This window comes from Excalfactoria chinensis, chromosome 2, assembly GCF_039878825.1.
Source record: "Excalfactoria chinensis isolate bCotChi1 chromosome 2, bCotChi1.hap2, whole genome shotgun sequence".
NCBI classification, from domain to species: domain Eukaryota; kingdom Metazoa; phylum Chordata; class Aves; order Galliformes; family Phasianidae; genus Excalfactoria; species Excalfactoria chinensis.
In genome coordinates, this window is record NC_092826.1 from 16,787,202 (window position 1) to 16,813,246 (window position 26,045).

Below are 26,045 nucleotides of genomic sequence, written 5' to 3' on the forward strand. Positions count from 1 at the left end.
TTAAATTGCAGTGACTTGTGCTTCCCGTGAGCTCTCCATTGATAGAAGCACTCTCCGAGCCAACAGCACTTGATCTGGCTCTTCTTTGTTCACAAGGGCTCGATTCACCTAGGAAGGAGTGGATACACAGGGGTTAGTGTCCAACTTCCTCTGCCCATGGAGGCAAAGGCTTGGTGCTGCCTGTCAAGTAGGCTTCAAACAGCTTGAGAGGCTCCTTTGGGAAAACAGGGGTCAGCTGAAGATGTCAGGCACGGGCTTGAATGCCAGAAGGAGGTACAAACCCGCTGAAAGCATGTATTCTACCTGTGTTGCTGACAAGCAGTGTTTTGAAAGCTGGATTTGCACCCTTACCTGCCAGGACCACAAGTTCTGTTTCTGTGGGCTCCCTGGCACTGCGCTGCAGTTGGTGTTTGGCCACAGGGGATGGTCTGCGCAGGCAGAAGCAGGACCACCAACTGCCAGCTGGTGATTCCTTCCTCTTCCTGGGAGAACGTGGTCTGGAGAGAAAACAGAGCATGCTGTCAGTCGTGGTGCAGGGTGAGGAAAGAGTTGCACCAAGCCCTTGCCAATAGTTGCCCGTTCCTGGCACTGCCTGCTTTCTGCTGAAACACAGCTTAGAAATGCGCTCTGTTTCAAACAGCAGAGGACGCTTCCATTCCTACAGCTCAGCCCTCAAGTCCTGCTGGCTACATTCCTCTCAACAATATCAAGCAAGATGCAGAGCATGTGAGCAAAGGCTCCACAGCCGGACAGGACAGGAGCTGGCAGGTGTATCTGCTTTCTGAGGAACTGTGAAGCCATAAGGGAGGCTCGAAAGCATCTCTGACTCTTACGCTAACACCTCCTCGGCCTCAGCTCACTGCCATCTTTAATTTCTAGTGCCAGCAAGTCTCACCAACAGCTCTGCTTAGAGGAGAACAAGAACTGGATTCAGGCATGTGGCCCTGAAATCTGGAAAACCCCAACGTTTCCAGGTACAGCCTGCACAGGCCCGGATAGACATCAGTGTGGCTTTCTGCATCTCGTGACTGCCTGCCCAGCCAGGAAAGAAAGGCACCATTGTGTGGCTCCACTGAGCCCGTTGGGCAACTGTATGTTAGTTGAATCCTTGGAGATATAAGGGACAAAAAGTAAACCAATAATGCCCACCTGACCAGTGATGATAGGGGCTGGAAAGGGAAGTCCTCTTTACCTTTCAGATGAAAAATCAAGGATTGTGTGGAATCTCCCTGGTCCGGCTGTGGGGCCTTCCTCCACTTCGATCTCACTGCTTGGTGTCACAGCAGGAGAGCTGCTCTGGCCTCTTCTCACAGCTTGTGCCTCCTGAAGGGTGAGCAGCTTTGTGGCGCACACAGACATGGGCCCAGGTGGAGAACTGTGCCCTGCAAGGGAAAACCACAGGTAAGAGGGAGGATCAGAAACAGCAGCACATCCATCCCTGTTCTGCATTTTTCTCAGACTTGCTTATCCAAGCCACTGGAAGAAGAGGAGCTCAAAGTAACCGGGTGCTCAGAGGTACGCTCGTGGCAAATGACACAGTCATAATTAAGCGCTGCTCACTGTATCGAAACTGGCATTAAAAAAAAAAACAAACAAACAAAAAAAAAACCTAGAAAACGGATCTGGGAACTCAGAAAGCTTTGCTGCCCCACTTCAATCATGCTTCACCCCCATTCAAAACATCCTAAAGGCAGGGATGGTTTTCTCCATGTAAAATCTGGCCTCGGACATTCTCAGGATCCAGCAACAGGGTGCCATATTCTCATCTCAGCACAGAAGCCTCCTGTCCCGTTGAGAGTCAAAGTGTATTTGAAGATCTTGGAGAAGGCCTGGATTGGATCAAGATCAAGCTAATGGAGGAAGACGCTCACCTGCTCCCTCTCCCAAGGCTGACATGGATTTGGAGCAGAAGAGGACTTCTGTGTGGCCAATGAGGAATTCCACCACAGCCGTCTGTGTCTGCACTTCCAAGCAGGCAGCTCCTCCACTGGTGCAGGGAGACTGGCTCTGCTGGGATCTGAAGAAAAGGCAGATTTTACAAGTCATTCCTGCAAGACTGTTTCCCTAGGTCTGAATTTTTGCAGCCCAAAGCAGTCCAACTGGGCTCTGGAGAATTCTGCAGTGGGCAATCAGCAATGCCACTGACAAAATTCTCCTGGATGATCAAGGACACAGCAGTCCCAGCTAAACAAGAGAGCAGAAACTGTCATCTAGAAATTGTGCCCCTGGGGTTGGGGGAGAGCAGTCCAGGTTCCTCCTCTGCTACCAGACACTTCTGACAGCTTTTACAGGAGAAGAGCACACTAGATGAAGAAGAAAGGAGGACTGCTTTCTTTCTGGAGAGCAGAACTAAGCGTTGTGCTTAAACAGAAAAAGAGGTTTACCTTAAGAGGTTTGGAGCCCACACTATTGCTAAATTCTTAGCGTCCATGTTGGTGACCGAGCAGTTGCCAGTGAGAGATGCCAAGTGCCTCATCAGGTACTCCAGTGTCCTGGAAAACAAGAGGGGCAGAAGTTCAGCACCAAAAAGCAAGCCGTGCTGCAGTGCCCAAAACAAACCTCACTTCATGCTAGTTGATGTCATTGCAACCGTCCCTGAATAGGAAGTAGATAAAACGTTCCCAGTGCCACCACGCTGCAGCACCAAGCCCTGGAAAGCACAGCCGCAGCCATTGGCTGCACCAACCGTGCTCCCGTGCCAAGTAACTGACCCAACGAATTGACCCAATGCAGCCTTCAGCCGCTTCAGCGTACAGACGCATGATTCTGCTGGTGTGAGGCAACACCTGGAATCGCATCACCGCCCTCTGAAAGGCAGCAGGGCTGAGCTCAGCAGACCGAGTGCAGCACTGACCTGTAGTGAGGAGCGGGCAGCTGCTGGATGGCAACCTTCATTTTGAGCAACCGCTCCTCCTCTGTACCAGCACAGGCAGCGTCCTGGAAAAAGGCAGGAAGGGATTCAGACAGCAGTCAGCCAAGATAGCTGCCACGGGTTTGGGAACCGTGGGGACAGAGCGCTGGTGGTCAGCACCAAGGCAGACTTGATGCCTTCCAAGAGGCTTCAGGGGAACACTGCGGCACGCAGCCTGTGTCATCAAGGCCAAGCAGTGCGAGACATTGCCCTGTGCTTACCGAGAACATGTCATACAGCTGGTCAGTCAGGAGAGGGTTTGGGAGCTCCCTGAAGTACATTTTACATAGGGAGCTCACGCTGTGAATGTCACGGACGCTAAGCTCGGGCACCTGCTCTGAATCAAATTCATGGCTGCAGAGAAGGACACAGAATTGGGCAGAGGGCTTTGAGAAAGACGAAAACAAGTCCAAAGCCACACCAAATACAGTCAAGACAAGGAAGGGCTTCCTCTGAACACCCGCAGCATGGCATGTGCCCCTACTGACAGCTGTGTCAGTCACAGCACTCTTACCGTAGTCGCTGGATCTTGGACGCGACGCCAGACAGGCGGTAGATCCCCCGCACCACGCCATGCTGCTCGATGAATTCAGCGCAGCTCTGGAGGACCTGGGGGACTACAGAACAAGAGCCAGCCGTTAGTTGAGCTTCTTACTCAAGTCCTGGTTCAGGCCGTGCTCTTCTCCCATCCCATCCCCTACGCCCAGCCGGGCTACCGCCTGTTTCCTCCTTAGAGGAGAAAGCTGGCAGAGACAGCTGCGAGGAAACTGCACAGAGATGTCTTCCTGGCTTTCCAGAAATGCCACGACCTATCATCTTCAGATGCCCAACCGAGGAAGATCTCAGCAATGGGCTGTTCCTTACCATCACGGCCAGAGCGGAGAAGGTGCTCCCCCAGGTCACACCCAAACACCCTTTCCTTCTCCGGCTCCGGCTGCTCCGATCTCCTGGGGCGGGCCTTCACCAGGGATTGAAGGAAGGGTGTGAGCTTGCCCCGTTTCTTTGGCACTGTGCAACAAAACAAAGAAACCAGTTCATTTCAGGCTTGGATTGGTTGGATGAGGCAGGGCACGTAACAATGGGAAGAACATTCCCAACAAGGACATGCAGGAACGGATTTTCCCCCTTCCCTGCTCTCGTCTCCTACTAAATGCAGAGGCTGGAGACCCAGACTGAGGCAGAGGCCTTGGAGCCTGAGGATCCTTTAGGCCCCTTCCAATCCCAAGCCATTCGAGGAGGATTCTGTGACTTCCTCAAGCCCAGTAATAAACACAGTGGGATTGGGCCAGATCTCTTTGTGTTTCCATGGTGCTTAATGCAGTCCTCTTGCTAACCTTGCTTACTCTGGCATTAACAAAACCCCTGAAAGCCACGCTCTGACCCCATTTTACTAATCCACAGTATCAAATGTAACATGTGTACCTGGCTTTCTCAATGAATTGACGATGGACTCAGGAACTTCTCCACTAATGAGTTCCACGCACTCACTAGGGAAAGATCCAACCTGTAACAAGAACAAAAAGGCAGGTGGGCATTAGCCTGAGCCCAGAGCCAAAGGGAAGGTCCTCTGACACCGACACAGGGCAACCGTTTGCGTCCAGAAGACATCCTGTGCAGGCAGAGCAGCTCCTGAGATTCCTACTCTGAGCTGAGATTCCTGACTCTACTTAAGTTGTGCTTTCTAGTTGGAAGCATGTGCATACCTGAAAGCCACGCTTGCCTCTCCACCAGGGGCTCAGCTCCTTTGGTGGCATAGCAGTAATGCACACCACGTCTCCCACCTGCAAGAGATCAAAACGTCAACCTCAGCTTCAGCACAGCTGTGAGGAAAGCACAGCTCAAATAACTGCCTTCTTCTGCACCGCAGAATATCCTAAAGCTTGACAGCAATTGCATCAATGCAGCCCCCAAGGCATTTTCCCTTCTAAAACTGAACTTGGAGGTACAGGAGTTACACAACATACACAATACAGCCGTGCAGTAGGAAACGGGTCTCAAAAGCAGCAGGCTCTCTGACTATGCAAGAGCTCCAGTTGAACCACGGGCATCAGTTAGCAGGGCTTTCTGAACACATCTGCACACTTCACACCCGGTCTGCTGTTGCTCAGAGACCAGGCTCCCATACTGGGCAGGATCTGCTTGATCAGAAGGTTCAAATGCCCAATCCAACCATAGGGGAGAGATGGCTGAACTCCTCCCAACCCAGCACAAGTCTAAGCTGGAACCAAGCCTTCGAAGCTTCACCTCACCAGACATTCTGAAGGTGTCTCAGAATATTCCTGAGGTGTTCACACCCTAGACTCTCCCGTGCATGACAACAAGGAATGCCTGCAACTGCTTACCTCCAGGGAGACTTCATCCGGAGCCTGGGCGACGTAACGCTTAATAACATGGGCTGCCGCAATCGCTGGCACGTTGAGAGATGACTCCGCACGCACCAGCTGCGGCTTCCACATGTTATCAGCCTGCAAAACAGAGCACAGGCCGTGGTAAGGAGCTGAGGACAAACCAGGAGGATTTCAAGGTGAAGAGCACATCTGCAGAGAAAGCTGCAGGAAATGTGCTCCCTCCTGCTCAGGAGCACTTCAGAAGGAGCTGCACATCTCATGACAGTAATTTTTCTTCCTGGCATGCAGCAGGATCGCCAGGCCATGCAAAGATGCATCTTTCTCTACACAGACTCATCAGCAATGGCACTGGTGCAGACAGGTGGCCTGGCCCCCTTTGGCCCACTCTTTCCTGTTGGAGAGTACATCTGCAGCTCCCTCTGCTAGCTCAACACAGGGAACAAAGACAAGTCAGAGCTTCATACTGTACCTCCGTGCCCGCCACCTCGGGCTCACGTCTGATCTCGCTGCATGCGTTGCCCATCCCAGCAGGTGTGACAAGCTGGAACAGAGCAGAAACACACGTCTGTTTTCTCTATTCACACAGCACAGTATGGAGGGACTTCTTCAGAACTACCCTTGCAAACCCTGCAGCATAGGCAAGTGTTTGAGAAACTACCCCTTGCTTCAGTCTATTCCAACGTGACAGCCTATTAGGCAGCGCTGTACCAAGTTGCTATCCCTCTGCCAGCAGATGGGGACTCTGGCAAAGAGCTGCAGATGCATTCACCCAGAGCGCTCTGACAGTGCGACAGCAGGGCATTAGACAGCACCCTTCTGAGGGCTAAGCTGGAGGGCAGTGAAGAAACCCACGGCATGCAAAACGATATGGTGGGACAAAACATGGCACGTACCTGGCAACGAGATCACCTCAGGCTATCAGCAGCAGTTCCTTGTCACTCTGCTCAGATGTTATGAGAGCAAAAGCTGCACCAAGGAAGTGGGCGGAGGGTGGGCAGAGGAGAGAGAAAGAGCAGGTCAGTGAGCAGGGCTAAGACAGCCATGGAATAACGCACACAGCACAACCGTCCCATCCACTTGCTGCAAGACATGCTGAGTCTCAGGCTACGTGATGCCTGTCTCACCAGCAATGTTACGATGCTTCCACAATTGAGGAAAGCAGACAACGATAGAAGCATGGGACAGGTGCCACCTTTACGGACAACCCTTTGGGATGTGTGTACTGGGGGAAAATTAGGTCTGATGGTCGAGAGTAAGCAATATGGTGCTGGGAGCTCCGACAGCCAGCAGTTCTCAACACCTCACTGCCCACCCGTCCATCCCACGCTGGCTCAGCTTACCTACAAGGTGCTGCGCACGATGGTACAAAGACAAAGGCACTAAATGCACAAGAACAACAAGCACACCAACCACTCCGAACTCCTACACGCCCACAAAGGAACACAGAACGCACCGCTCCTCCCCTCATGCCAGCCACTTATGACATCACTAAGGGCGACCAGCCTGGTCCACCATGACCCCCCACAAGGGGGGGAGGCGAGACCCCCTGGTCACATGTGATTCCAACACGGCACCACAACATTCCAGAACTCAGTGTGGGGTTGGAATTCTATTCGGGTATGGCAGCGCAATGGGAGGTGTTTGGGAACAGCTGAAGAGCTGACAGACACCAGAAGTTTCCAAAGGAGGGTGCCAGATTAACTCTCAGCACTTTTTTGCAGGGCTCTTTGGGATGCTTCAAACCCATTTCACTGCCTAGGTCATTTCTAGAATGTCCAGCTGACAAATGCTCACTTTGTCTGGGTAACGCCTCTATGCATCATGAATGAAAAGATAAAATAAAATGGGCACGCGACCCTATGAAACTTACCTCTCTGCTCTTGTTGTCAGCCAGACACCTAAGATGAGCATTACGTGTACCTGCTCCTGACTGAAGATTCACCCAAGTCTGTGTTCCACTCTGCTCCACCTCAGGGTCTAAAAGAAACACAGACAGAGATGATGAGAAGATCCTTTGCGCAGACAAAAGCGCAGGCTACACACGTATTCTCTTTAGCAAGAAATACTACTTGAGGATCCACAGATAGTTTTTTGAGAAAGATGAACAGAAAGGAAATAGATTCATTAAAATTACCTTGTTAATCCTCTCCCCGTCAAAAAGGAAGCCTTCTGGGCACTGTAAGCAGCAGTTCTGAGAACACCTTGCACCACACATTGTGGCACAGACATTTTTTTTCCCACAGACCCCTCGCCTCTCTTGTTGGTGTCAGATTCACTCAGGTTAAAATACATGGATCAGAACTGCCATTCAGTTCTGCTGAGGCAGGATCCCACTACCGGGATGTCCCCCAGTCCCATTCCCTGCTTTTCCCAGCACGGGTGGGGAAAGGAACAGCAAGTGATATCACCTACCCAGACTTCGGCAGGGCCTTCCATTCGGTCTCCCATCACAGTAAGAAGCAGGAGAGCTCTAGACAAGGCTGAGGTACTTAATACCTTCTTTGCCTCGGTCTTCAATAGTTATGCTTGTAACTCTTTGGAAACGCAGCCCCCTACACTGGTAGATGGGAAGGGGGAACAAAACGAGCCCTGTGTGATCTGCGATGAGATGGTTCTGGACCTACTTAGAAAGCTGAATGTCTATAGGTCCATGGGGCTGGATGGGTTGCACCCTAGAGTGCTGAGGGAGTTGGCGGATGTGGTCGCCAAACCACTGTCCATAATTTTTCAGCAGTCTTGGCTGACTGGGGATGTCCCGGTGGATTGGAGGCTGGCGAATGTGACGCCCGTCTTCAAAAAGGGCCAGAAAGATGATCCTGGCAGCTACACGCCCATCAGTCTCACCTGAGAAGGTTATGGAGAGGATAATCTTAGGTATCATCATGGATGAACTAAAGGTCGGCCAAGGGATCAGGCCTAGTCAGCATGGATTTATGAATGGTAGATCCTGCCTGACTAACCTGATTTCATTCTATGACAAGGTGACCCGCTTAGTAGATGAAGGAAAGGCTGTTGACATGGTCTACCTGGACTTCAGTAAGGCCTTTGACACTGTCCCCCATAACATTCTGGTAGAGAAGCTGGCTGCCCGTGGTTTGGATGGGCGCACGCTCCACTGGGTGAAGAACTGGTTGGATGGCCGGGCCCAGAGAGTTGTGGTCAATGGAGTGGAATCCAGTTGGCGGCCAGTCACAAGTGGCGTCCCCCAGGGCTCAGTGCTTGGGCTGCTTCTGTTTAACATCTTCATTGATGATTTGGATGAGGGGATTGAGTGCACCCTCAGTAAGTTCGCAGACGACACTAAGCTGGGAAGGAGTGTTGATCTGCCTGAGGGGAGAAGGGCACTACAGAGGGACCTGGATAGACTTGATCGATGGGCCAAGGTTAACGGAATGAGTTTCAACAGGGCCAAGTGTCGGGTCCTGCATTTTGGTCACAACAACCCTAGTCAACCCTACAGGCTTGGGGAGGTGTGGCTGGAAAGCTCCCAGACGGAAAGGGACCTTGGTGTGCTGATGGACAGTCGGCTGAATATGAGCCAGCAGTGTGCCCAGGTGACCAAGAGGGCTAATGGCATCCTGGCTTGTATCAAGAATGGTGTGGTGAGCAGGACTAGGGAAGTCATCCTGCCCCTGTACTCAGCATTGGTGAGGCCTCACCTTAAGTACTGTGTTCAGTTTTGGGCACCACAGCACAAGAAAGACGTGGAGGTACTGGAGCAGGTCCAGAGAAGGGCAGTGAGGCTCGTTAAGAGCTTGGAGAATCAGCCCTATGAGGAGAGGCTGAGGAAGCTGGGGCTGTTTAGTCTGAGGAAGAGGAGGCTGAGGGGAGACTTTATCGCCGTCTTCCAGTACCTGAAAGGTACTTACAGTGAGAGTGGGGCAGGTCTCTTCTCACTACTGACTTGTGACAGGATGAGGGGAAATGTCCTCGAGTTGCGCCAGGGCAAGTTTAGGTTGGATATTAGGAAGAACTTCTTTACAGAAAGGGTGGTTAGGTACTGGAATGGGCTCCCCAGGGAAGTGGTTGAATCCCCATCCTTGGATGTGTTTAAGAGACTTTTGGATGTGGTACTCAGGGATATGATTTAGCAGAGGATTGTTTTTTTGTTTCTTTTTGTTTGTTTGTTTGTTTGGTTGGTTGGTTGTGTTTTTTTGTTTTTGTTTTTGTTTGTTTGTTTGTTTGTTTTTTAGAGATAGGCTATTGTTTAGGCTGCGGTTGGACTTGATGACCTTCAAGGTCTTTTCCATCCTGAGTAATTCTATGATTCTATGATAACATATATTCAAACAGATCAAATGTAAATATTTTGCACCTTAAATGCACTGTAAATCAAATATAAATATTGTTCACATTTTCCTGGGGCAAATACAGCAAGTCATTTACAAAGGCTTTTTGTTTTAAAAAAAATTACCATTGGAGACCAACAACTGAAAAATATCTCCAGAAACCAACATTTTAAAACACAGTTCTTGTCTTTAAAAACATTCCTGCTATACTGGCTAGTCAGAGGAAGGGTGATTCATTCTGCACACTGAGCCATCTGTGGGTGGAAACCACCATCTGAAAATGAGAGCTAATCTCAAGGTGTGTTCCTGATGTGGCAAGATGTAGAGGTATGTTTTTTGCTCTTCCCATTTCTGAAAATACACTTCTCAATAATGAACTTTTGAAGGATGGTAAATGTACTGAACAAATGGAGAAGTGCCTTTTGAATTACATGTTCTTTCTGGACTTCATTCATGGATATGATTTAGTGGAGGGTATTTAGAGTTAGGGTACTGGTTAGGCTGTGGTTGGACTTGATGATCTTCAAGGTCTTTTCCAACTTGGGTAATTCTATGATTCTATGATTCATTATACATTTCAGATTCTAAGAAGAGAACAGACAGCCACAGCTCTTGTTGATGAACATCTATTAAGCACAACTTTGTGATGTTTAATGTTGATAGAGTAACAAAAGAGTGAAAACAGTGAAAACTGAAACTGCTGGGTGACATCCAGAGGCTGGAGATTCCTGGTATAGTTGTGAATTATTTTAATTAATTTTGAATCATGTCATATAAATGTTTTGCTTTCAAAATGAATGCCTGTCTTTGATTTAAAGACAATACCATTCTAAGCCTTGTTTGCTTCTTTGAAACTTCTATTCACATCCTGGATAAGACAATCTGTAATTTCTAAGGAGGGAACAGCATGTATCTCAAAATCATTTTCACATTTTCTTATGCATCAGCAAAAGCAAACAATGGATAACCATGTCAAAACAGTGGCAGAGGGAGCTGATACTCACAGGTTAGTCTTCCCTGAGGGAGCTTGCTTCTCCCGGCTTTGCTGGTGTGGCACTGCAAAGCTAGAAAGGTGCCCAGATGTCCTGCATAAACAGCAGGGCAGGTGTGTGGATCCTTGTACACTGTCTCTGTTGGAAGGAGGCAAACTCCCAGGAAGTCCAGGGGAACATCCTGAGCTTTATTCTAGCTTGCGGCAAGGCAGAGACATCACTTCTCCTCTCCCTTTTCATGCCCCTCATGGTTGCAGTCTGTCAGACGGTTGAAATAACAGTGTAAAAAAATTAAATGGGTTACCATTTCCATCATTGCTACACTTTTGTTTTTTACTTTTTCAATAAATGTTAAGTAGGATTTTAAGAGGACTTTCTCTAAATGAAGAGTCATCACCATATATGAACAGAAAAGCAGAAACTTAAAGCCTCAGAGAGACTGTGGTAAGAAAATGACAGAAATATAACAAAACAAAAACAACAAAAAAACCCACGACAGCAAGTGGAACAACGAATAGTAAACGATAATTTTTAGCCATATGACCATGATGCTGCATCTTGTCTCAAATGAACATATCTCTACACTGGAACACACAGCCTCTGAGAGTACAGAAGACCAGCCGATGGAATGGCATATGTAGAAACTGGAAAACCTGACTCACACTGGGATCACCAAGCCTTTTTTCAACCTTTCTCCAATGATTGAAAATTGTTTCAGTCAGTGTTCCAATGTACACTGGCATTGCTTTGATCACAGAACAGAAGAAAAAGAAGAAAATGAAAGTAAGAGAAAAATTAATTCTGGTGCCTAGCTGTTCAACAAAGAAAAAGAAAATGATGTAAACAGAGCAAAAGAAGTGACACAAAAAATCTCACATTGAAATGGCTCAGTTTTCTTCTGGACATAAAGTAGAACTGTTGGTGAGAAATGTGTGACTCTGCTCTGGAAGTGACAGATATATGTTTAAATGGGTCCACCTAATCAGAAACTCTTGAGTTGCTTGTGAGCAAGGTAAGAGGGCTAAATAACACACTAGGATTTATCCTGAGTTGTCATAGAGAGTTGAAGATGTTTTAAGTGTGGAAAGATTTGCGATGAATTCAAGGCCCAGATGTTTATCTGACACACACCTGGCTCTCACAGCAGACTTGTCACTGGTCTGCTTGGGAACATCAATGACAGCTTAAAAAAAATTGTTTTATTTTTTCCTTTATCTGTATGAATTGTTTAGGGTGTAATTCTAGGGAAAGAACACCATTAATTGCATATTTTGTCACTTACCAAAAGAACACTTGGTTTTGACACAACTTCTTCATGTCACCATAACAATAAAGGGAAACATCACCTATTGTTACTACTGCAGCTAGCAGTTTGCCTTCTTTTATTATTATTCCAGTGCAATATAGAAACTCTTTGCATATCTTACCAGTTTATTTAATTCATCTTCAGAGGACTTGATATCCCCTAAGACGATGTTAAAACCTAGGGGTGTACTTTTTCATTGTCTGAAAAGATGACCTGACATCAGTATAAAAAGTCAGTGAAGCACCACTAGAAACTGTTTGATCATCAATAGGTTCAGGCAGAGTGTGTTAAGACAGCTCTCTTGGCACTTGTTTTGAAATGCTTCTCCTCTGAAAAGCGTTGGTTTGAGTGCACTGCTCCTTGATCAGCTGACTTCCACTGGCCACTTTAAAAAGCAAAAACTTTCATGTCCATCCTCACACAGAACTAGTTGTGTAAATTCACGTGTAAAAACTCGTGTCCTGTCCATAAATTCAAACATGTATAATAATTACATAAATTGTGACCAAAGGTCCATCTGAGTGTAGTCTGGTCACAGTTTGCACACCCTTGATTTTTTTTCTTTCCCCAGTAGATAACAGAACATGCATGTAAGAGGTGGCTAGTATAATATCTGACCAGATAGCCATTTATAGCTCTGTCATTTGCACTAATTATATGATCTAAAGGATTTTTGGAATTGTGTATGAGGAATACTCATGTACTGTTTGATATTGGTCTTAGCAAGATTTAGTAATGTGTATCTAAAGGGTTGGGGGCCTTTGAATTAGAACAGGGAAAACTTTTAATAGGCACACACAAAATGCAATAGTTTGGATGAAAAATATATGATGTTTCATGCAGCTGAGTATAAACAAACAGCTAATAAAATGTCATTTGTTAATTACAAGAAGATATAGCTATTGAATCTTATTATTATTATTATTATTATTATTATTATTATTATTATTATTATTATTATTATTAAAGAGAGAAGAATCTGAATGTTAGCACTTTATCTAGAAAAGATAACAGGGAGTATTGCATCTTTTTTCCCACAGCAAGGGTCATCTCTGGGTTAGTGTCTCTAACAAAATTGATGCCCCACAGATCTAGATTCAAAGGGTTACTGAATCTAGAGTTGGTGAGGACACCAGGTGCTTAATGTGGTAACTTATGTGCTACAGAAGCACAAAGGCAGGTGCAGGACACCTCGCGTGTTTGCAAAATGCAAATGACAAAGAGAGCAAGGTATTTAAGAGAAAAGGTGGGCATGGTCTCTTCAGAGAAAGAAATCCTTTCCAGTCTGTTAATGGGGGAAAATATGATTTTGCTGAGCAATGAATAGATTCTGTGAGAACTGGCTGTGGGTGCATGGCAGTTATGCAGGCTATACAGCCTTAGAATCATAGAGTCATAGAATCACCAAGGTTGGAAAAGACCTCCAGCATCATCCAGTCCAACTGTCCACCTACTACCAATATTTCCTCACTAAACCATGTCCCTTAGCACAACATCTAAATGTTTCTTGAACCTCTCTATGGAGGTGTTCACCTTCCTTTGCCCTGGGCAATGCTTCACAACCATTGTGTTCCAAGAGCTCAGTGGTGAAATGACAGTTCCTGCAGTGGCACCATTACCAAGACCAAACTCTTGGCACAAGCAGAATTTTTCCCTTCAGGAAGAGCTGGGAAGTGCTCAGGAGCAGATCCGAGCAGTGCCACTGTTCTGAAGCTGATCTTACCCATAGAGTTGACCTCTAAATCTCAGCTTGGATCATACCCAGGGATATATCTCTCTCCATAAGCTGGGCTAGTGTTACAAGTGACTCAGCATTAATTTGCACTGAGAATAAACACGGTCTCTTGGGTTTTCAGATTTGAAAGACATTTTTTTTCATGTCTGGCTTTCTTCTATTTCTATTTTTGTCCATAGTCGTGTTTTTACACAGACTGGATCCAAAATGCAAAGTAAAAGGGAATTTTCTGCATTGATTCCAGTAGACATTAGACTAGATACTAATGAAATGAGACATGAAAAACACTTCCAATCCCATATTCACAGCCATTAGAATTACTTACTTTCTAAACGGACTTCAGACATTGTTTTTGTAGTCTGATTTCTGCTATTGCAGTAATACACAGTTACAATTTGCTTCCCCATCTTTTGTTCAATCAGAGCTATAAATAATGCTAAACATTTTTTGTCAGAGGTCTTCTCAGGGGGTTCAGACTCCAGCCAGTTTGAGCACTGGAAAACACACTGGCTAGGATTATTGCTTTTCATGAAGATAGAAGAAAGTAAAAGTATTGTGAAATACTTATAACAAATCAGGGGATTTGTTAGGATTTTACAGCTCAAGGGAGGCAGTGTGAATTTCTTAAGTACCTTTAACAATACATGGAGACATCTTTCACATGCAGCCTCTGCAACTGGGATGGGCATGAAGGCAGTAGGTTACTGCAGCTTTAATCCTGCTTTGCAAAGCAGCTTCAGCAGGGGCAGATCCACTCCATCTGGGGGCACTGAGTGAACCTGTGAAGTAGCATGTTCAAGGCTGACATTGTAATGGGTGTGAATGGGGGTAATCATTTCATTATATTTGAAAACATAGCTTCTGAAAGGATTCAAGAACCCAGGATTAAAATCTTTAAAGATGCAACCATATGTGGATGTGTAACTGGGCACAATGCTGACATGCCACAGCCTTTGAGAAGATGCACACAGCTGGAGTAGAGCTTGGAAAATTCACACACATCCGCAAGAATAATTTCAGACAGATGCAATCAAACTGTTTCAGAGGATTTTTAATTGTTACAAAAAAAAAAAAAAATCCTCAGCAAAGTATATTTTATGCAGTGTAACATCTGACAACGAGTGGATTAGCATACTGACTTGTTTGGATACAGAAGTGAGGTGTTAGAATAAAATGAAAGTAAGTACAGATAAGTCTCCAGAATATCATTTGCAGATATTCTCTTATCCTTCTTCAACACTATCTGCTGCCAAGAAAAATCAGGCACCTTGTATTCACTGAAAACAAATAAGGAAAAGACAAAAATCAGTACTGAGACTAAGAAAAATATTGCCTTATCACACTCTATAACAACCTGAAAGAAGATTGTGAAGAGGTGAGGATCAGCCTCTTCTCCCAGGTGACAGAAGCAGGACAAGAGGGCATGGCATCAGGTTGCACCAGATAGGTTCAGGTTGGATACTAGGATACATTTCTTCTCAGGAGTGGTGATACGCAAAAACAGGCTACCCAGGGAAGTGGTAGAGTCACCAGCCTGGAGGTTTCCATGAAACATGTATATGTGGCACTGAGGGACATGATTTAGTGGGCATGGTGGTGATGGGTTGACAGTAGGAGCAGATGATCTTAGAGGTCTTTTCCAACCTTAATGGGTCCATGATTTTATGATTCTGTGATATATAGCATGCATCTCCCAAGGATTCTGGATTTTGTTCACAAGTACAGGATAGGAACAGAGGATAGGTGGAGCTGTGGAATACACAATTGTTCCCACGTCAAGGCAAAAATTCCTGAATAACTAAACAGACTTTCAGGGTATTACAGAAAAAAACTTATTAAAAAGAAGAAAGCTCTTGACTGTTTTGAAAGCCATGCAATTATCGGAAAGGAAAATGGAAACTTTCTATCAGTCTCAAATCAATGAAAGTATTACTGTGAGAAAGACTCACAGCTGAAGAAATGCCCTTCTAAAACATCTCTTCTTTTATAAGTTTTTATCTTAATTTTATCTCTTCTTTTTCTTTCTAATTTTATCTTTCTTTTTCTTTTTCTTACTTTTATCTCTTCTTTTTCTTCTTCCCACAAAACTAAGAAACCTGTGAAAGGGTAATTGGTAGCTGTTATGGCTTTTATTGCTACCTATTAAAGGTGCTTGGAAACACACTTCAGCGATACTTCGATCAGTCAAAAAAAAACCCACAACAAACCCATGTTATTTCTTCTAAACAAAGTTCTGTGAAAATGTTTGGGAAGAGGGATGTCAGAGCATTGTGTTGGAGAGCTGAACTCAGCCTCCACACAGACTTGCATTTCCCTCTGTGCCTTCTCTTCACCTGGGCTGCAACAGTTCATGTTAATAAAATACCCTAAGAGAGACTGACCCTGCAGCTTTCTGCTTATTGACATTGCCTCCTCGTCTTAGCTCGCTAATTTTAGCAGTGACTGCTGCTGTATTCATACAGAGAAGATAAAAAAAAAATCACAGTTTAGAAATATGATTTTATGTGACAGCAAGTAAGTGGGATACTGATTCTGCTCAGTCTAATGAATCCATGTAGCCTAAACTATACTGTATATCTGTTAAATATTTTTACTTGTACCATTCAATAGTCTTATGCTAAGCAGATTTAGTACCAAAAGATATCTGACTCTGCACAGAGATAAACTAAGGAGTATTCTTCAAGGTTCATGTTGAAATATGTCCAGATTGATTCTGAACAAGTTAACTCAAATATAGAAAATGTAACTAACTTTTAGTTGTAATGCAAAAAAGAAAAAAACATCTTTTTTTTTTTTTTTTTTTTTTCTTGCCACACTAGTAAAAATGTCAGACAAGATAAGGGTAATACTGAATATTTTCAAGTAAAATAACTGTCTGGTTAAAGTAGATGAATTAGATAGTTTCAGGAGTTAGAAATCTCAAATTGTCACCAGAACACTTAATAACAATGCCCTCCATTAAAAATAAGTTTTTATGAGATACTAACAGAGAAATTATTTATGGCAAGAGCAGTAATCTGAGGACAGATTTTCATCAAATTGCAGCTGTTGTAGATGGAAAATTACAATAATCCATATTTCCCCAAATTACAGATCTATTTTACATCAACTTTAAATAATTATCATTCTGTGCTAAACCATGAGCATTACAATATACTTACATTTATGTACATAAATATTAAATTTATTTCTTGATACTGAATTTTATTTGTAAAAGATATCAGACTTGTAGGAAATTTGGGGAAAAAGTATGGTAAATATTTCCTTTTATTAACATACATGCAATGGGATGTTAAAAGAAGAAATCTCAATCTGTAGAAGAGGCAACAGATGATCTATTTTAAAAAGCTATTGTAAAATCTGCTGCATATTTTGCCTTCTTCCTGTAGATCTTACTGTAACTGTAGGCAATGGAATTTTTGTTTATGTAAGAGCTCACTGGGAAATAAATGCTTGTGATAAACTAACAAACATGGTAGAAAGAATATAAACAGGAAATTTAATTAAAAAAACAAAAAAACAAAAAACAGTTTTAAGTAATGATTCAGACAATTAATTGAAGTTACTCCTTAAGATATTATTCAGGCTGTACTTTATTAGCTTTATTTTGTGTTGCTTTTTTTTTTTTTTTTTTTTTTTTTTTTTTTTTTTTCATGTCCTCAAACATAATTTACAAAATAATGCTCCATTAAATCTGGAAAGGTGCATTAAAAAGCAAAAGCCTTAGATTACTATTCTACTTCCACTGAAATCAACTGAAAGACTCACAGTGATGCATTTTGCATTGAATAACGTTGTAATTACATAATAAATCAACAAGACAACACATGTGTTGACCTCTACTATAATCAGACCACATCACTGGACTTTATTCTGGAATGCTCAAGTGAATCAGTAGCCAAGCAGTTCCTTGTTTCTTATGCATGATATTAAGTTCTACCTTCACAGCTCATTTGAAAGGAAATTAAGGACTATATATATAACTCCATATAGTTCTCCAAAGACCAGAATTCTTACAGTATAATCAGAATTTATTACAATTTGTACTCAATTTTTTTTCATTCTTTCAGTGATTGAAAACAGGAACGTATATTTTCTCTTAAAGTTTCTTTTTAACTCTTTGAGGAAAAAAAAGAACATTTTTTTTTACATTTTATTTTGATTTGTTTGATTGACTGTTTGTTTAGACAACAAAACAAATACTCAAATAATTCTAATTCATCTGTAGTACAATAAAAGACTCAAATTTTACCAGTCAAATTGCCTGTAGCAAAGGTAGTCTAGAGTAAGTGCAATGTTCAACTAAGAATAAGTGATGGTGTCTTCATATACGATACTAAAATATCTATCCTGCTCTAATTTATAAATGTGATTAATCTGAGCAGAATTACACAAATTTACAATAAATTGCATTTTTCTGATGAATACTAAGAAAACATACAGTTTATTGTTAAATATAATGAACTTAGTACTTGAGAATTTCATGTACAAATTGAGAAAATGATTTTGAAAAAAACCAAACATGGATAGACATGAGACATTTAATCTCAAAACATTAAGAAACTGATAGCAAAAATCGAAGTTTTGTTGTTTTCTTGTTCAAAGATAGTAGAAAAATAGTTTTATTCCTCTTGATTGATCAGCATAATGGTTACTATCCATTTCTAGATGTTGGAAAATTTCTTCTCTTCTGCCCAAAGAGATTTGGAAAAGTGCATGCTAACTTTCTGAAGTGTGTTGTGGCTAATGTCTGTTCTTTTTGGTTTTTGGTTTTTGTTTGGCTTTTTTTGTTTGTTTGTTTGTTTGCTTTTGGATATACGATTCTCTAAGTTCCTCCTGAAAGAGTGACTAATTTGTGAAATATTTAAATATTAATACAGAAATAAAAAATAAGGAAACAAATCCTACAGTTACTGGCATTTGCTTAAAATTAAATTGCTGGCACAAAAACTTAAAATTAAAATCTTATTTTATGTGGCCAGGATAATAGCCAACTCGGGGACAGAAAAGTAAAATTTAATTTTTACTCAAACAGAAAACTTTGTCTAATACCTTTTCCTTACCTTTTTAATTGGAATACGAAAGATACAGTGGATGGACTCAAAGATACATCTTCAAGCGTCATTGGTAAATATGAAACATTTTTGTCTCATACATCTGAATTACACAATTGCTTCTAAAAATGTGGTAGGATTCCTTCCAATGAAAGGCAGGGAACTAAGTCAGTTGGTCAGTTGCCAACCTTCCCTTTTCATTCACTGTTTTGAACAATTAAAAATATTCTATAAATTTCAAAATTTAAATAGACAAAAATTGGTTGAAAGTCCTCTGTCTCAGAAACATTTCCAATGTTCATTAATGCTGATATAATGATAAGAATCCCTGATATCTACTACACTCTGTGAATTCAAGGTCAGCATAACATTTGCATTCTTTGCTTATTTCCCATAAATTAGAAACACAATGCCATGGTTGAAATAAAGGGCATTTACACTTGCAAGAGGTTTCCTTGGATCCATATCAAAGATGGTATTGCTTAAATAAGATTTAAGATTTAATGTAGCAGATAATAAATTCAAGTGTCTGTATAAAAATAGGGCAAAAGGATTTTCTTTCCAGTGTTCAAAACAAGTATGGATGGCACGCACATGGTAAAACTTTGAAAGAGTTAGTGTTAAATAAAGTATGGCAGTAGTAGTACATTACTCTGAAGCTCTGATACAGTATTAAACACTGCTTATTCCTGCTCTTTAGACTCTAAGTCCCCCTCCAAGAGGCTCGGCTTCTCCTCACTAACACTGACTTGGTCCTGCTGGGAGGTGCCGCTGTCAGGGCACACGGGCTGTGTTTGGGCTGGGCTGCACTGAAAAGGCACCGGGCCACAGTCCAGGCCAGTTACTGTGCTTTCTGGAAGGCTCAGGGAAGCCCCTTCAGTAGAGCTGGGAGAAGTGGGTGCCTGAGCCATGATGACCTCCTTCTCTCCGCTGCTTCTGTCACACGGAAGGCTGTCATTTGAATTGCAGCCTGTCTCCAAGTCCCCCTCCAAGAGGCTCGGCTTCTCCTCAGTGACATCAACTTGGTCCTGCTTGGAGGTGCTGCTGTCGAGGCACTCAGGCTGTGTTTCGGCTGGGCTGCACTGCAAAGGAACCGCGCCACAGTCCAGGCCGGTGACTGTGCTTTCTGTCAGGCTCAGGGCAGCCTCTTCAGTAGAGCTGGGAGAAGTGAGTGCCTGAGCAATGATGACCTCCTTCTCTCCATCACTGCTGTCAGATGGAAGACAGTCATTTAAATTGCCGCCTGACTCCAAGTCCCCCTCCAAGAGGCTCAGCTTCTCCTCTGTGACGATGACTTGGTCCTGCTTGGAGATTTCGCTGTTGGGGCACTCGGGCTGTGTTTGGGCTGGGCTGCACTGCAAATGCACTGGGCCACAGTCCAGGCCGGTGACTGTGCTTTCTGTCAGGCTCAGGTCAGCCCCTTCTGCAGAGCTGGCAAAAATGAGTGCCTGAACAACGATGACCTCCTTCTCTCCGTCACTGCTGTCACTCGGAAGGTTGCCCTTTAAGTTGCAGTGACTTATGCTTCCCGTGAGCTCTCCATTGATGGAAACACTCTCTGAGCCATCAGCACTTGACCTGGCTCTTCTTTGTTCACAAGGGCTCGATTCACCTAGGAAGGAGTGGATACACAGGGGTTAGTGTCCAACTTTCTCTGCCCATGGAGGCAAAGGCTTGGTGCTGCCTGTCATTTAGGCTTCAAACAGCTTGAGAGGCTCCTTTGGGAAAACGGGTCAGCTGAAGATGTCAGGCACGGGCTTGAATGCCAGAAGGAGGTACAAGCCCACTGAAAGCATGAATTCTACCTGTGTTGCTGACAAGCAGTGTTTTGAAAGCTGGATTTGCACCCTTACCTGCCAGGACCACAAGTTCTGTTTCTGTGGGCTCCCTGGCACTGCGCTGCAGTTGGTGTTTGGCCACAGGGGATGGCCTGCGCAGGCAGAAGCAGGACCACCAACTGCCAGCCAGTGATTCCTTCCTCTTCCTGGGAGAACGTGGTCTGGAGAGAAAACAGAGCATGCTGTCAGTCGTGGTGCAGGGTGAGGGAAGAGTTGCACCGAGCCCTTGCCAATAGTTGCCCGTTTCTGGCACTGCCTGCTTTCTGCTGAAACACAGCTTAGAAACGCGCTCTGTTTCAAACAGCAGAGGACGATTCCATTCCTACAGCTCAGCCCTCAAGTCCTGCTGGCTACATTCCTCTCAACAATATCAATCCTGACCAGTGATGATAGGGGCTGGAAAGGGAAGTCCTCTTTACCTTTCAGATGGAAAATCAAGGATTGTGTGGAATCTCCCTGGTCCGGCTGTGGGGCCTTCCTCCACTTCGATCTCACTGCTTGGTGTCACTGCAGGAGATCTGCTCTGGCCTCTTCTCACAGCTTGTGCCTCCTGAAGGGTGAGCAGCTTTGTGGCGCACACAGACATGGGCCCAGGTGGAGAACTGTGCCCTGCAGGGGAAAACCACAGGTAAGAGGGAGGATCAGAAACAGCAGCACAGCCATCCCTGTTCTGCATTTTTCTCAGACTTGCTTATCCAAGCCACTGGAAGAAGAGCAGCTCAAAGTAACCGGGTGCTCAGAGGTACGCTCGTGGCAAATGACACAGTCATAATTAAGCGCTGCCCACTGTATCGAAACTGGCATAAAAAACAACAACAACAAAAAAAAACAACCTAGAAAACGGATCTGGGAACTCAGAAAGCTTTGCTGCCCCACTTCAATCATGCTTCACCCCCATTCAAAACATCCTAAAGGCAGGGATGGTTTTCTCCATGTAAAGTCTGGCCTTGGACATTCTCAGGATCCAGCAACAGGGTGCCATATTCTCATCTCAGCACAGAAGCCTCCTGTCCCGTTGAGAGTCAAAGCGTATTTGAAGATCTTGGAGAAGGCCTGGATTGGATCAAGATCAAGCTAATGGAGGAAGACGCTCACCTGCTCCCTCTCCCAAGGCTGACATGGATTTGGAGCAGAAGAGGACTTCTGTGTGGCCAATGAGGAATTCTACCACAGCCGTCTGCATCTGCACTTCCAAGCAGGCAGCTCCTCCACTGGCGCAGGGAGACTGGCTCTGCTGGGATCTGAAGAAAAGGCAGATTTTACAAGTCATTCCTCCAAGACTGTTTCCCCAGGTCTGAAGTTTTGCAGCCCAAAGCAGTCCAACTAGGCTCTGGAGAATTCCGCAGTGGGCAATCAGCAATGCCACTGACAAAATTCTCCTGGATGATCAAGGACACAGCAGTCCCAGCTAAACAAGAGAGCAGAAACTGTCATCTAGAAATTGTGCCCCTGGGGTTGGGGGAGAGCAGTCCAGGTTCCTCCTCTGCTGCCAGCCACTTCTGACAGCTTTTACAGGAGAAGAGCACACTAGATGAAGAAGAAAGGAGGACTGCTTTCTTTCTGGAGAGCAGAACTAAGCGTTGTGCTTAAACAGAAAAAGAAGTTTACCTTAAGAGGTTTGGAGCCCACACTATTGCTAAATTCTTAGCGTCCATGTTGGTGACCGAGCAGTTGCCAGTGAGAGATGCCAAATGCCTCATCAGGTACTCCAGTGTCCTGGAAAACAAGAGGGGCAGATGTTCAGCACCAAAAAGCAAGCCGTGCTGCAGTGCCCTAAACAAACCTCACTTCATACAAGTTGATGTCATTGCTACCTTCCCTGAATAGAATGTAGATAAAACGTTCCCAGTGCCACCACGCTGCAGCACCAAGCCCTGCAAAGCACAGCCGCAGCCATTGGCTGCACCAACCGTGCTCCCGTGCCAAGTAACTGACCCAGTGAAATGACCCAATGCAGCCTTCAGCCGCTTCAGCGTGCAGACGCATGATGCTGCTGGTGTGAGGCAACACCTGGAATCGCATCACCGCCCTCTGAAAGGCAGCAGGGCTGAGCTCAGCAGACCGAGTGCAGCACTGACCTGTAGTGAGGAGCGGGCAGCTGCTGGATGGCAACCTTCATTTTGAGCAACCGCTCCTCCTCTGTACCAGCACAGGCAGCGTCCTGGAAAAAGGCAGAAAGGGATTCAGACACCAGTCAGCCTAGATAGCTGCCACAGGTTTGGGAACCATGGGGACAGAGCGCTGGTGGTCAGCACCAAGGCAGACTTGATGCCTTCCAAGAGGCTTCAGGGGAACACTGCGGCACGCAGCCTGTGTCATCAAGGCCAAGCAGTGCGAGACATTGCCCTGTGCTTACCGAGAACATGTCATACAGCTGGTCAGTCAGGAGAGGGTTTGGGAGCTCCCTGAAGTACATTTTACATAGGGAGCTCACGCTGTGAATGTCACGGACGCTAAGCTCGGGCACCTGCTCTGAATCAAATTCATGGCTGCAGAGAAGGACACAGAATTGGGCAGAGGGCTTTGAGAAAGATGAAAACAAGTCCAAAGCCACACCAAATACAGTCAAGACAAGGAAGGGCTTCCTCTGAACACCCGCAGCATGGCATGTGCCCCTACTGACAGCTGTGTCAGTCACAGCACACTTACCGTAGTCGCTGGATCTTGGACGCGACGCCAGACAGGCGGTATATCCCCCGCACCACGCCATGCTGCTCGATGAATTCAGCGCAGCTTTGGAGGACCTGGGGGACTACAGAACAAGAGCCAGCCTTTAGTTGAGCTTCTTACTCAAGTCCTGGTTCAGGCCGTGCTCTTCTCCCATCCCATCCCCTAAGCCCAGCCGGGCTACCGCCTGTTTCCTCCTTAGAGGAGAAAGCTGGCAGAGACAGCTGCGAGGAAACTGCACAGAGATGTCTTCTTGGCTTTCCAGAAATGCCACGACCTATCATCTTCAGATGCCCAACCGAGGAAGATCTCAGCAATGGGCTGTTCCTTACCATCACGGCCAGAGCGGAGAAGGTGCTCCCCCAGGTCACACCCAAACACCCTTTCCTTCTCCGGCTCCGGCTGCTCCGATCTCCTGGGGCGGGCCTTCACCAGGGATTGAAGGAAGGGTGTGAGCTTGCCCCGTTTCTTTGGCACTGTGCAACAAAACAAAGAAACCAGTTCATTTCAGGCTTGGATTGGTTGGATGAGGCAGGGCACGTAACAATGGGAAGAACATTCCCAACAAGGACATGCAGGAACGGATTTTCCCCCATCCCTGCTCTCGTCTCCTACTAAATGCAGAGGCTGCCGACCCAGACTGAGGCAGGGGCCTTGGAGCCTGAGGATCCTTTAGGCCCCTTCCAATCCCAAGCCATTCGAGGAGGATTCTGTGACTTCCTCAAGCCCAGTAATAAACACAGTGGGATTGGGCCAGATCTCTTTGTGTTTCCATGGTGCTTAATGCAGTCCTCTTGCTAACCTTGCTTACTCTGGCATTAACAAAACCCCTGAAAGCCACGCTCTGACCCCATTTTACTAATCCGCAGTATCAAATGTAACATGTGTACCTGGCTTTCTCAATGAATTGACGATGGACTCAGGAACTTCTCCGCTAATGAGTTCCACGCACTCACTAGGGAAAGATCCAACCTGTAACAAGAACAAAAAGGCAGGTGGGCATTAGCCTGAGCCCAGAGCCAAAGGGAAGGTCCTCTGACACCGACACAGAGCAACCGTTTGCGTCCAGAAGCCATCCTGTGCAGGCAGAGCAGCTCCTGAGATTCCTACTCTGAGCTGAGATTCCTGACTCTACTTAAGTTGTGTTCTCTAGTTGGAAGCATGTGCATACCTGAAAGCCACGCTTGCCTCTCCACCAGGGGCTCAGCTCCTTTGGTGGCATAGCAGTAATGCACACCACGTCTCCCACCTGCAAGAGATCAAAACGTCAACCTCAGCTTCAGCACAGCTGTGAGGAAAGCACAGCTCAAATAACTGCCTTCTTCTGCACCGCAGAATATCCTAAAGCTTGACAGCAATTGCATCAATGCAGCCCCCAAGGCATTTTCCCTTCTAAAACTGAACTTGGAGGTACAGGAGTTACACAACATACACAATACAGACGTGCAGTAGGAAACGGGTCTCAAAAGCAGCAGGCTCTCTGACTATGCAAGAGCTCCAGTTGAACCACGGGCATCAGTTAGCAGGGCTTTCTGAACACATCTGCACACTTCACACCCGGTCTGCTATTGCTCAGAGACCAGGCTCCCATACTGGGCAGGATCTGCTTGATCAGAAGGTTCAAATGCCCAATCCAACCATAGGGGAGAGATGGCTGAACTCCTCCCAACCCAGCACAAGTCTAAGCTGGAACCAAGCCTTCGAAGCTTCACCTCACCAGACATTCTGAAGGTGTCTCAGAATATTCCTGAGGTGTTCACACCCTAGACTCTCCCGTGCATGACAACAAGGAATGCCTGCAACTGCTTACCTCCAGGGAGACTTCATCCGGAGCCTGGGCGACGTAGCGCTTAATAACATGGGCTGCCGCAATCGCTGGCACGTTGAGAGATGACTCCGCACGCACCAGCTGCGGCTTCCACATGTTATCAGCCTGCAAAACAGAGCACAGGCCGTGGTAAGGAGCTGAGGACAAACCAGGAGGATTTCAAGGTGAGGAGCACATCTGCAGAGAAAGCTGCAGGAAATGCGCTCCCTCCTGCTCAGGAGCACTTCAGAAGGAGCTGCACGTCTCATGACAGTAATTTTTCTTCCTGGCATGCAGCAGGATTGCCAGGCCATGCAAAGATGCATCTTTCTCTACACAGACTCATCAGCAATGGCACTGGCGCGGACAGGTGGCCTGGACCCCTTTGGCCCACTCTTTCCTGTTGGAGAGTACATCTGCAGCTCCCTCTGCTAGCTCAACACAGGGAACAAAGACAAGTCAGAGCTTCATACTGTACCTCCGTGCCCGCCACCTCGGGCTCACGTCTGATCTCGCTGCAAGCGTTGCCCATCCCAGCAGGTGTGACAAGCTGGAACAGAGCAGAAACACACGTCTGTTTTCTCTATTCACACAGCACAGTATGGAGGGAGTTCTTCAGAACTACCCTTGCAAACCCTGCAGCATAGGCAAGTGTTTGAGAAACTACCCCTTGCTTCAGTCTATTCCAACGTGACAGCCTATTAGGCAGCGCTGTACCAAGTTGCTATCCCTCTGCCAGCAGATGGGGACTCTGGCAAAGAGCTGCAGATGCATTCACCCAGAGCGCTCTGACAGTGCGACAGCAGGGCATTAGACAGCACCCTTCTGAGGGCTAAGCTGGAGGGCAGTGAAGAAACCCACGGCATGCAAAACGATATGGTGGGACAAAACATGGCACGTACCTGGCAACGAGATCACCTCAGGCTATCAGCAGCAGTTCCTTGTCACTCTGCTCAGATGTTATGAGAGCAAAAGCTGCACCAAGGCAGTGGGCGGAGGGTGGGCAGAGGAGAGAGAAAGAGCAGGTCAGTGAGCAGGGCTAAGACAGCCATGGAATAACGCACACAGCACAACCGTCCCATCCACTTGCTGCAAGAC

The 26,045-nt window shown here is 45.8% G+C and overlaps 1 protein-coding gene across 1 annotated transcript; it reads right to left on the reverse strand.

Annotated features, from left to right (window-relative positions):
* On the reverse strand, positions 1 to 24,362 carry LOC140249252 (rho GTPase-activating protein 32-like). The gene is made up of 12 exons (XM_072330673.1): positions 24,312 to 24,362; positions 24,031 to 24,112; positions 23,473 to 23,616; positions 23,123 to 23,225; positions 22,830 to 22,962; positions 22,552 to 22,634; positions 22,082 to 22,189; positions 21,569 to 21,714; positions 20,084 to 20,247; positions 3,426 to 3,528; positions 1,312 to 1,382; positions 1 to 108 (listed from the first exon to the last, which is right to left on the reverse strand). Exons 1-12 carry the CDS (start codon positions 24,360 to 24,362, stop codon positions 1 to 3), a joined length of 1,296 nt encoding a protein of 431 aa, XP_072186774.1.
* Between the last annotated feature and the right edge of the window lie 1,683 nt (positions 24,363 to 26,045).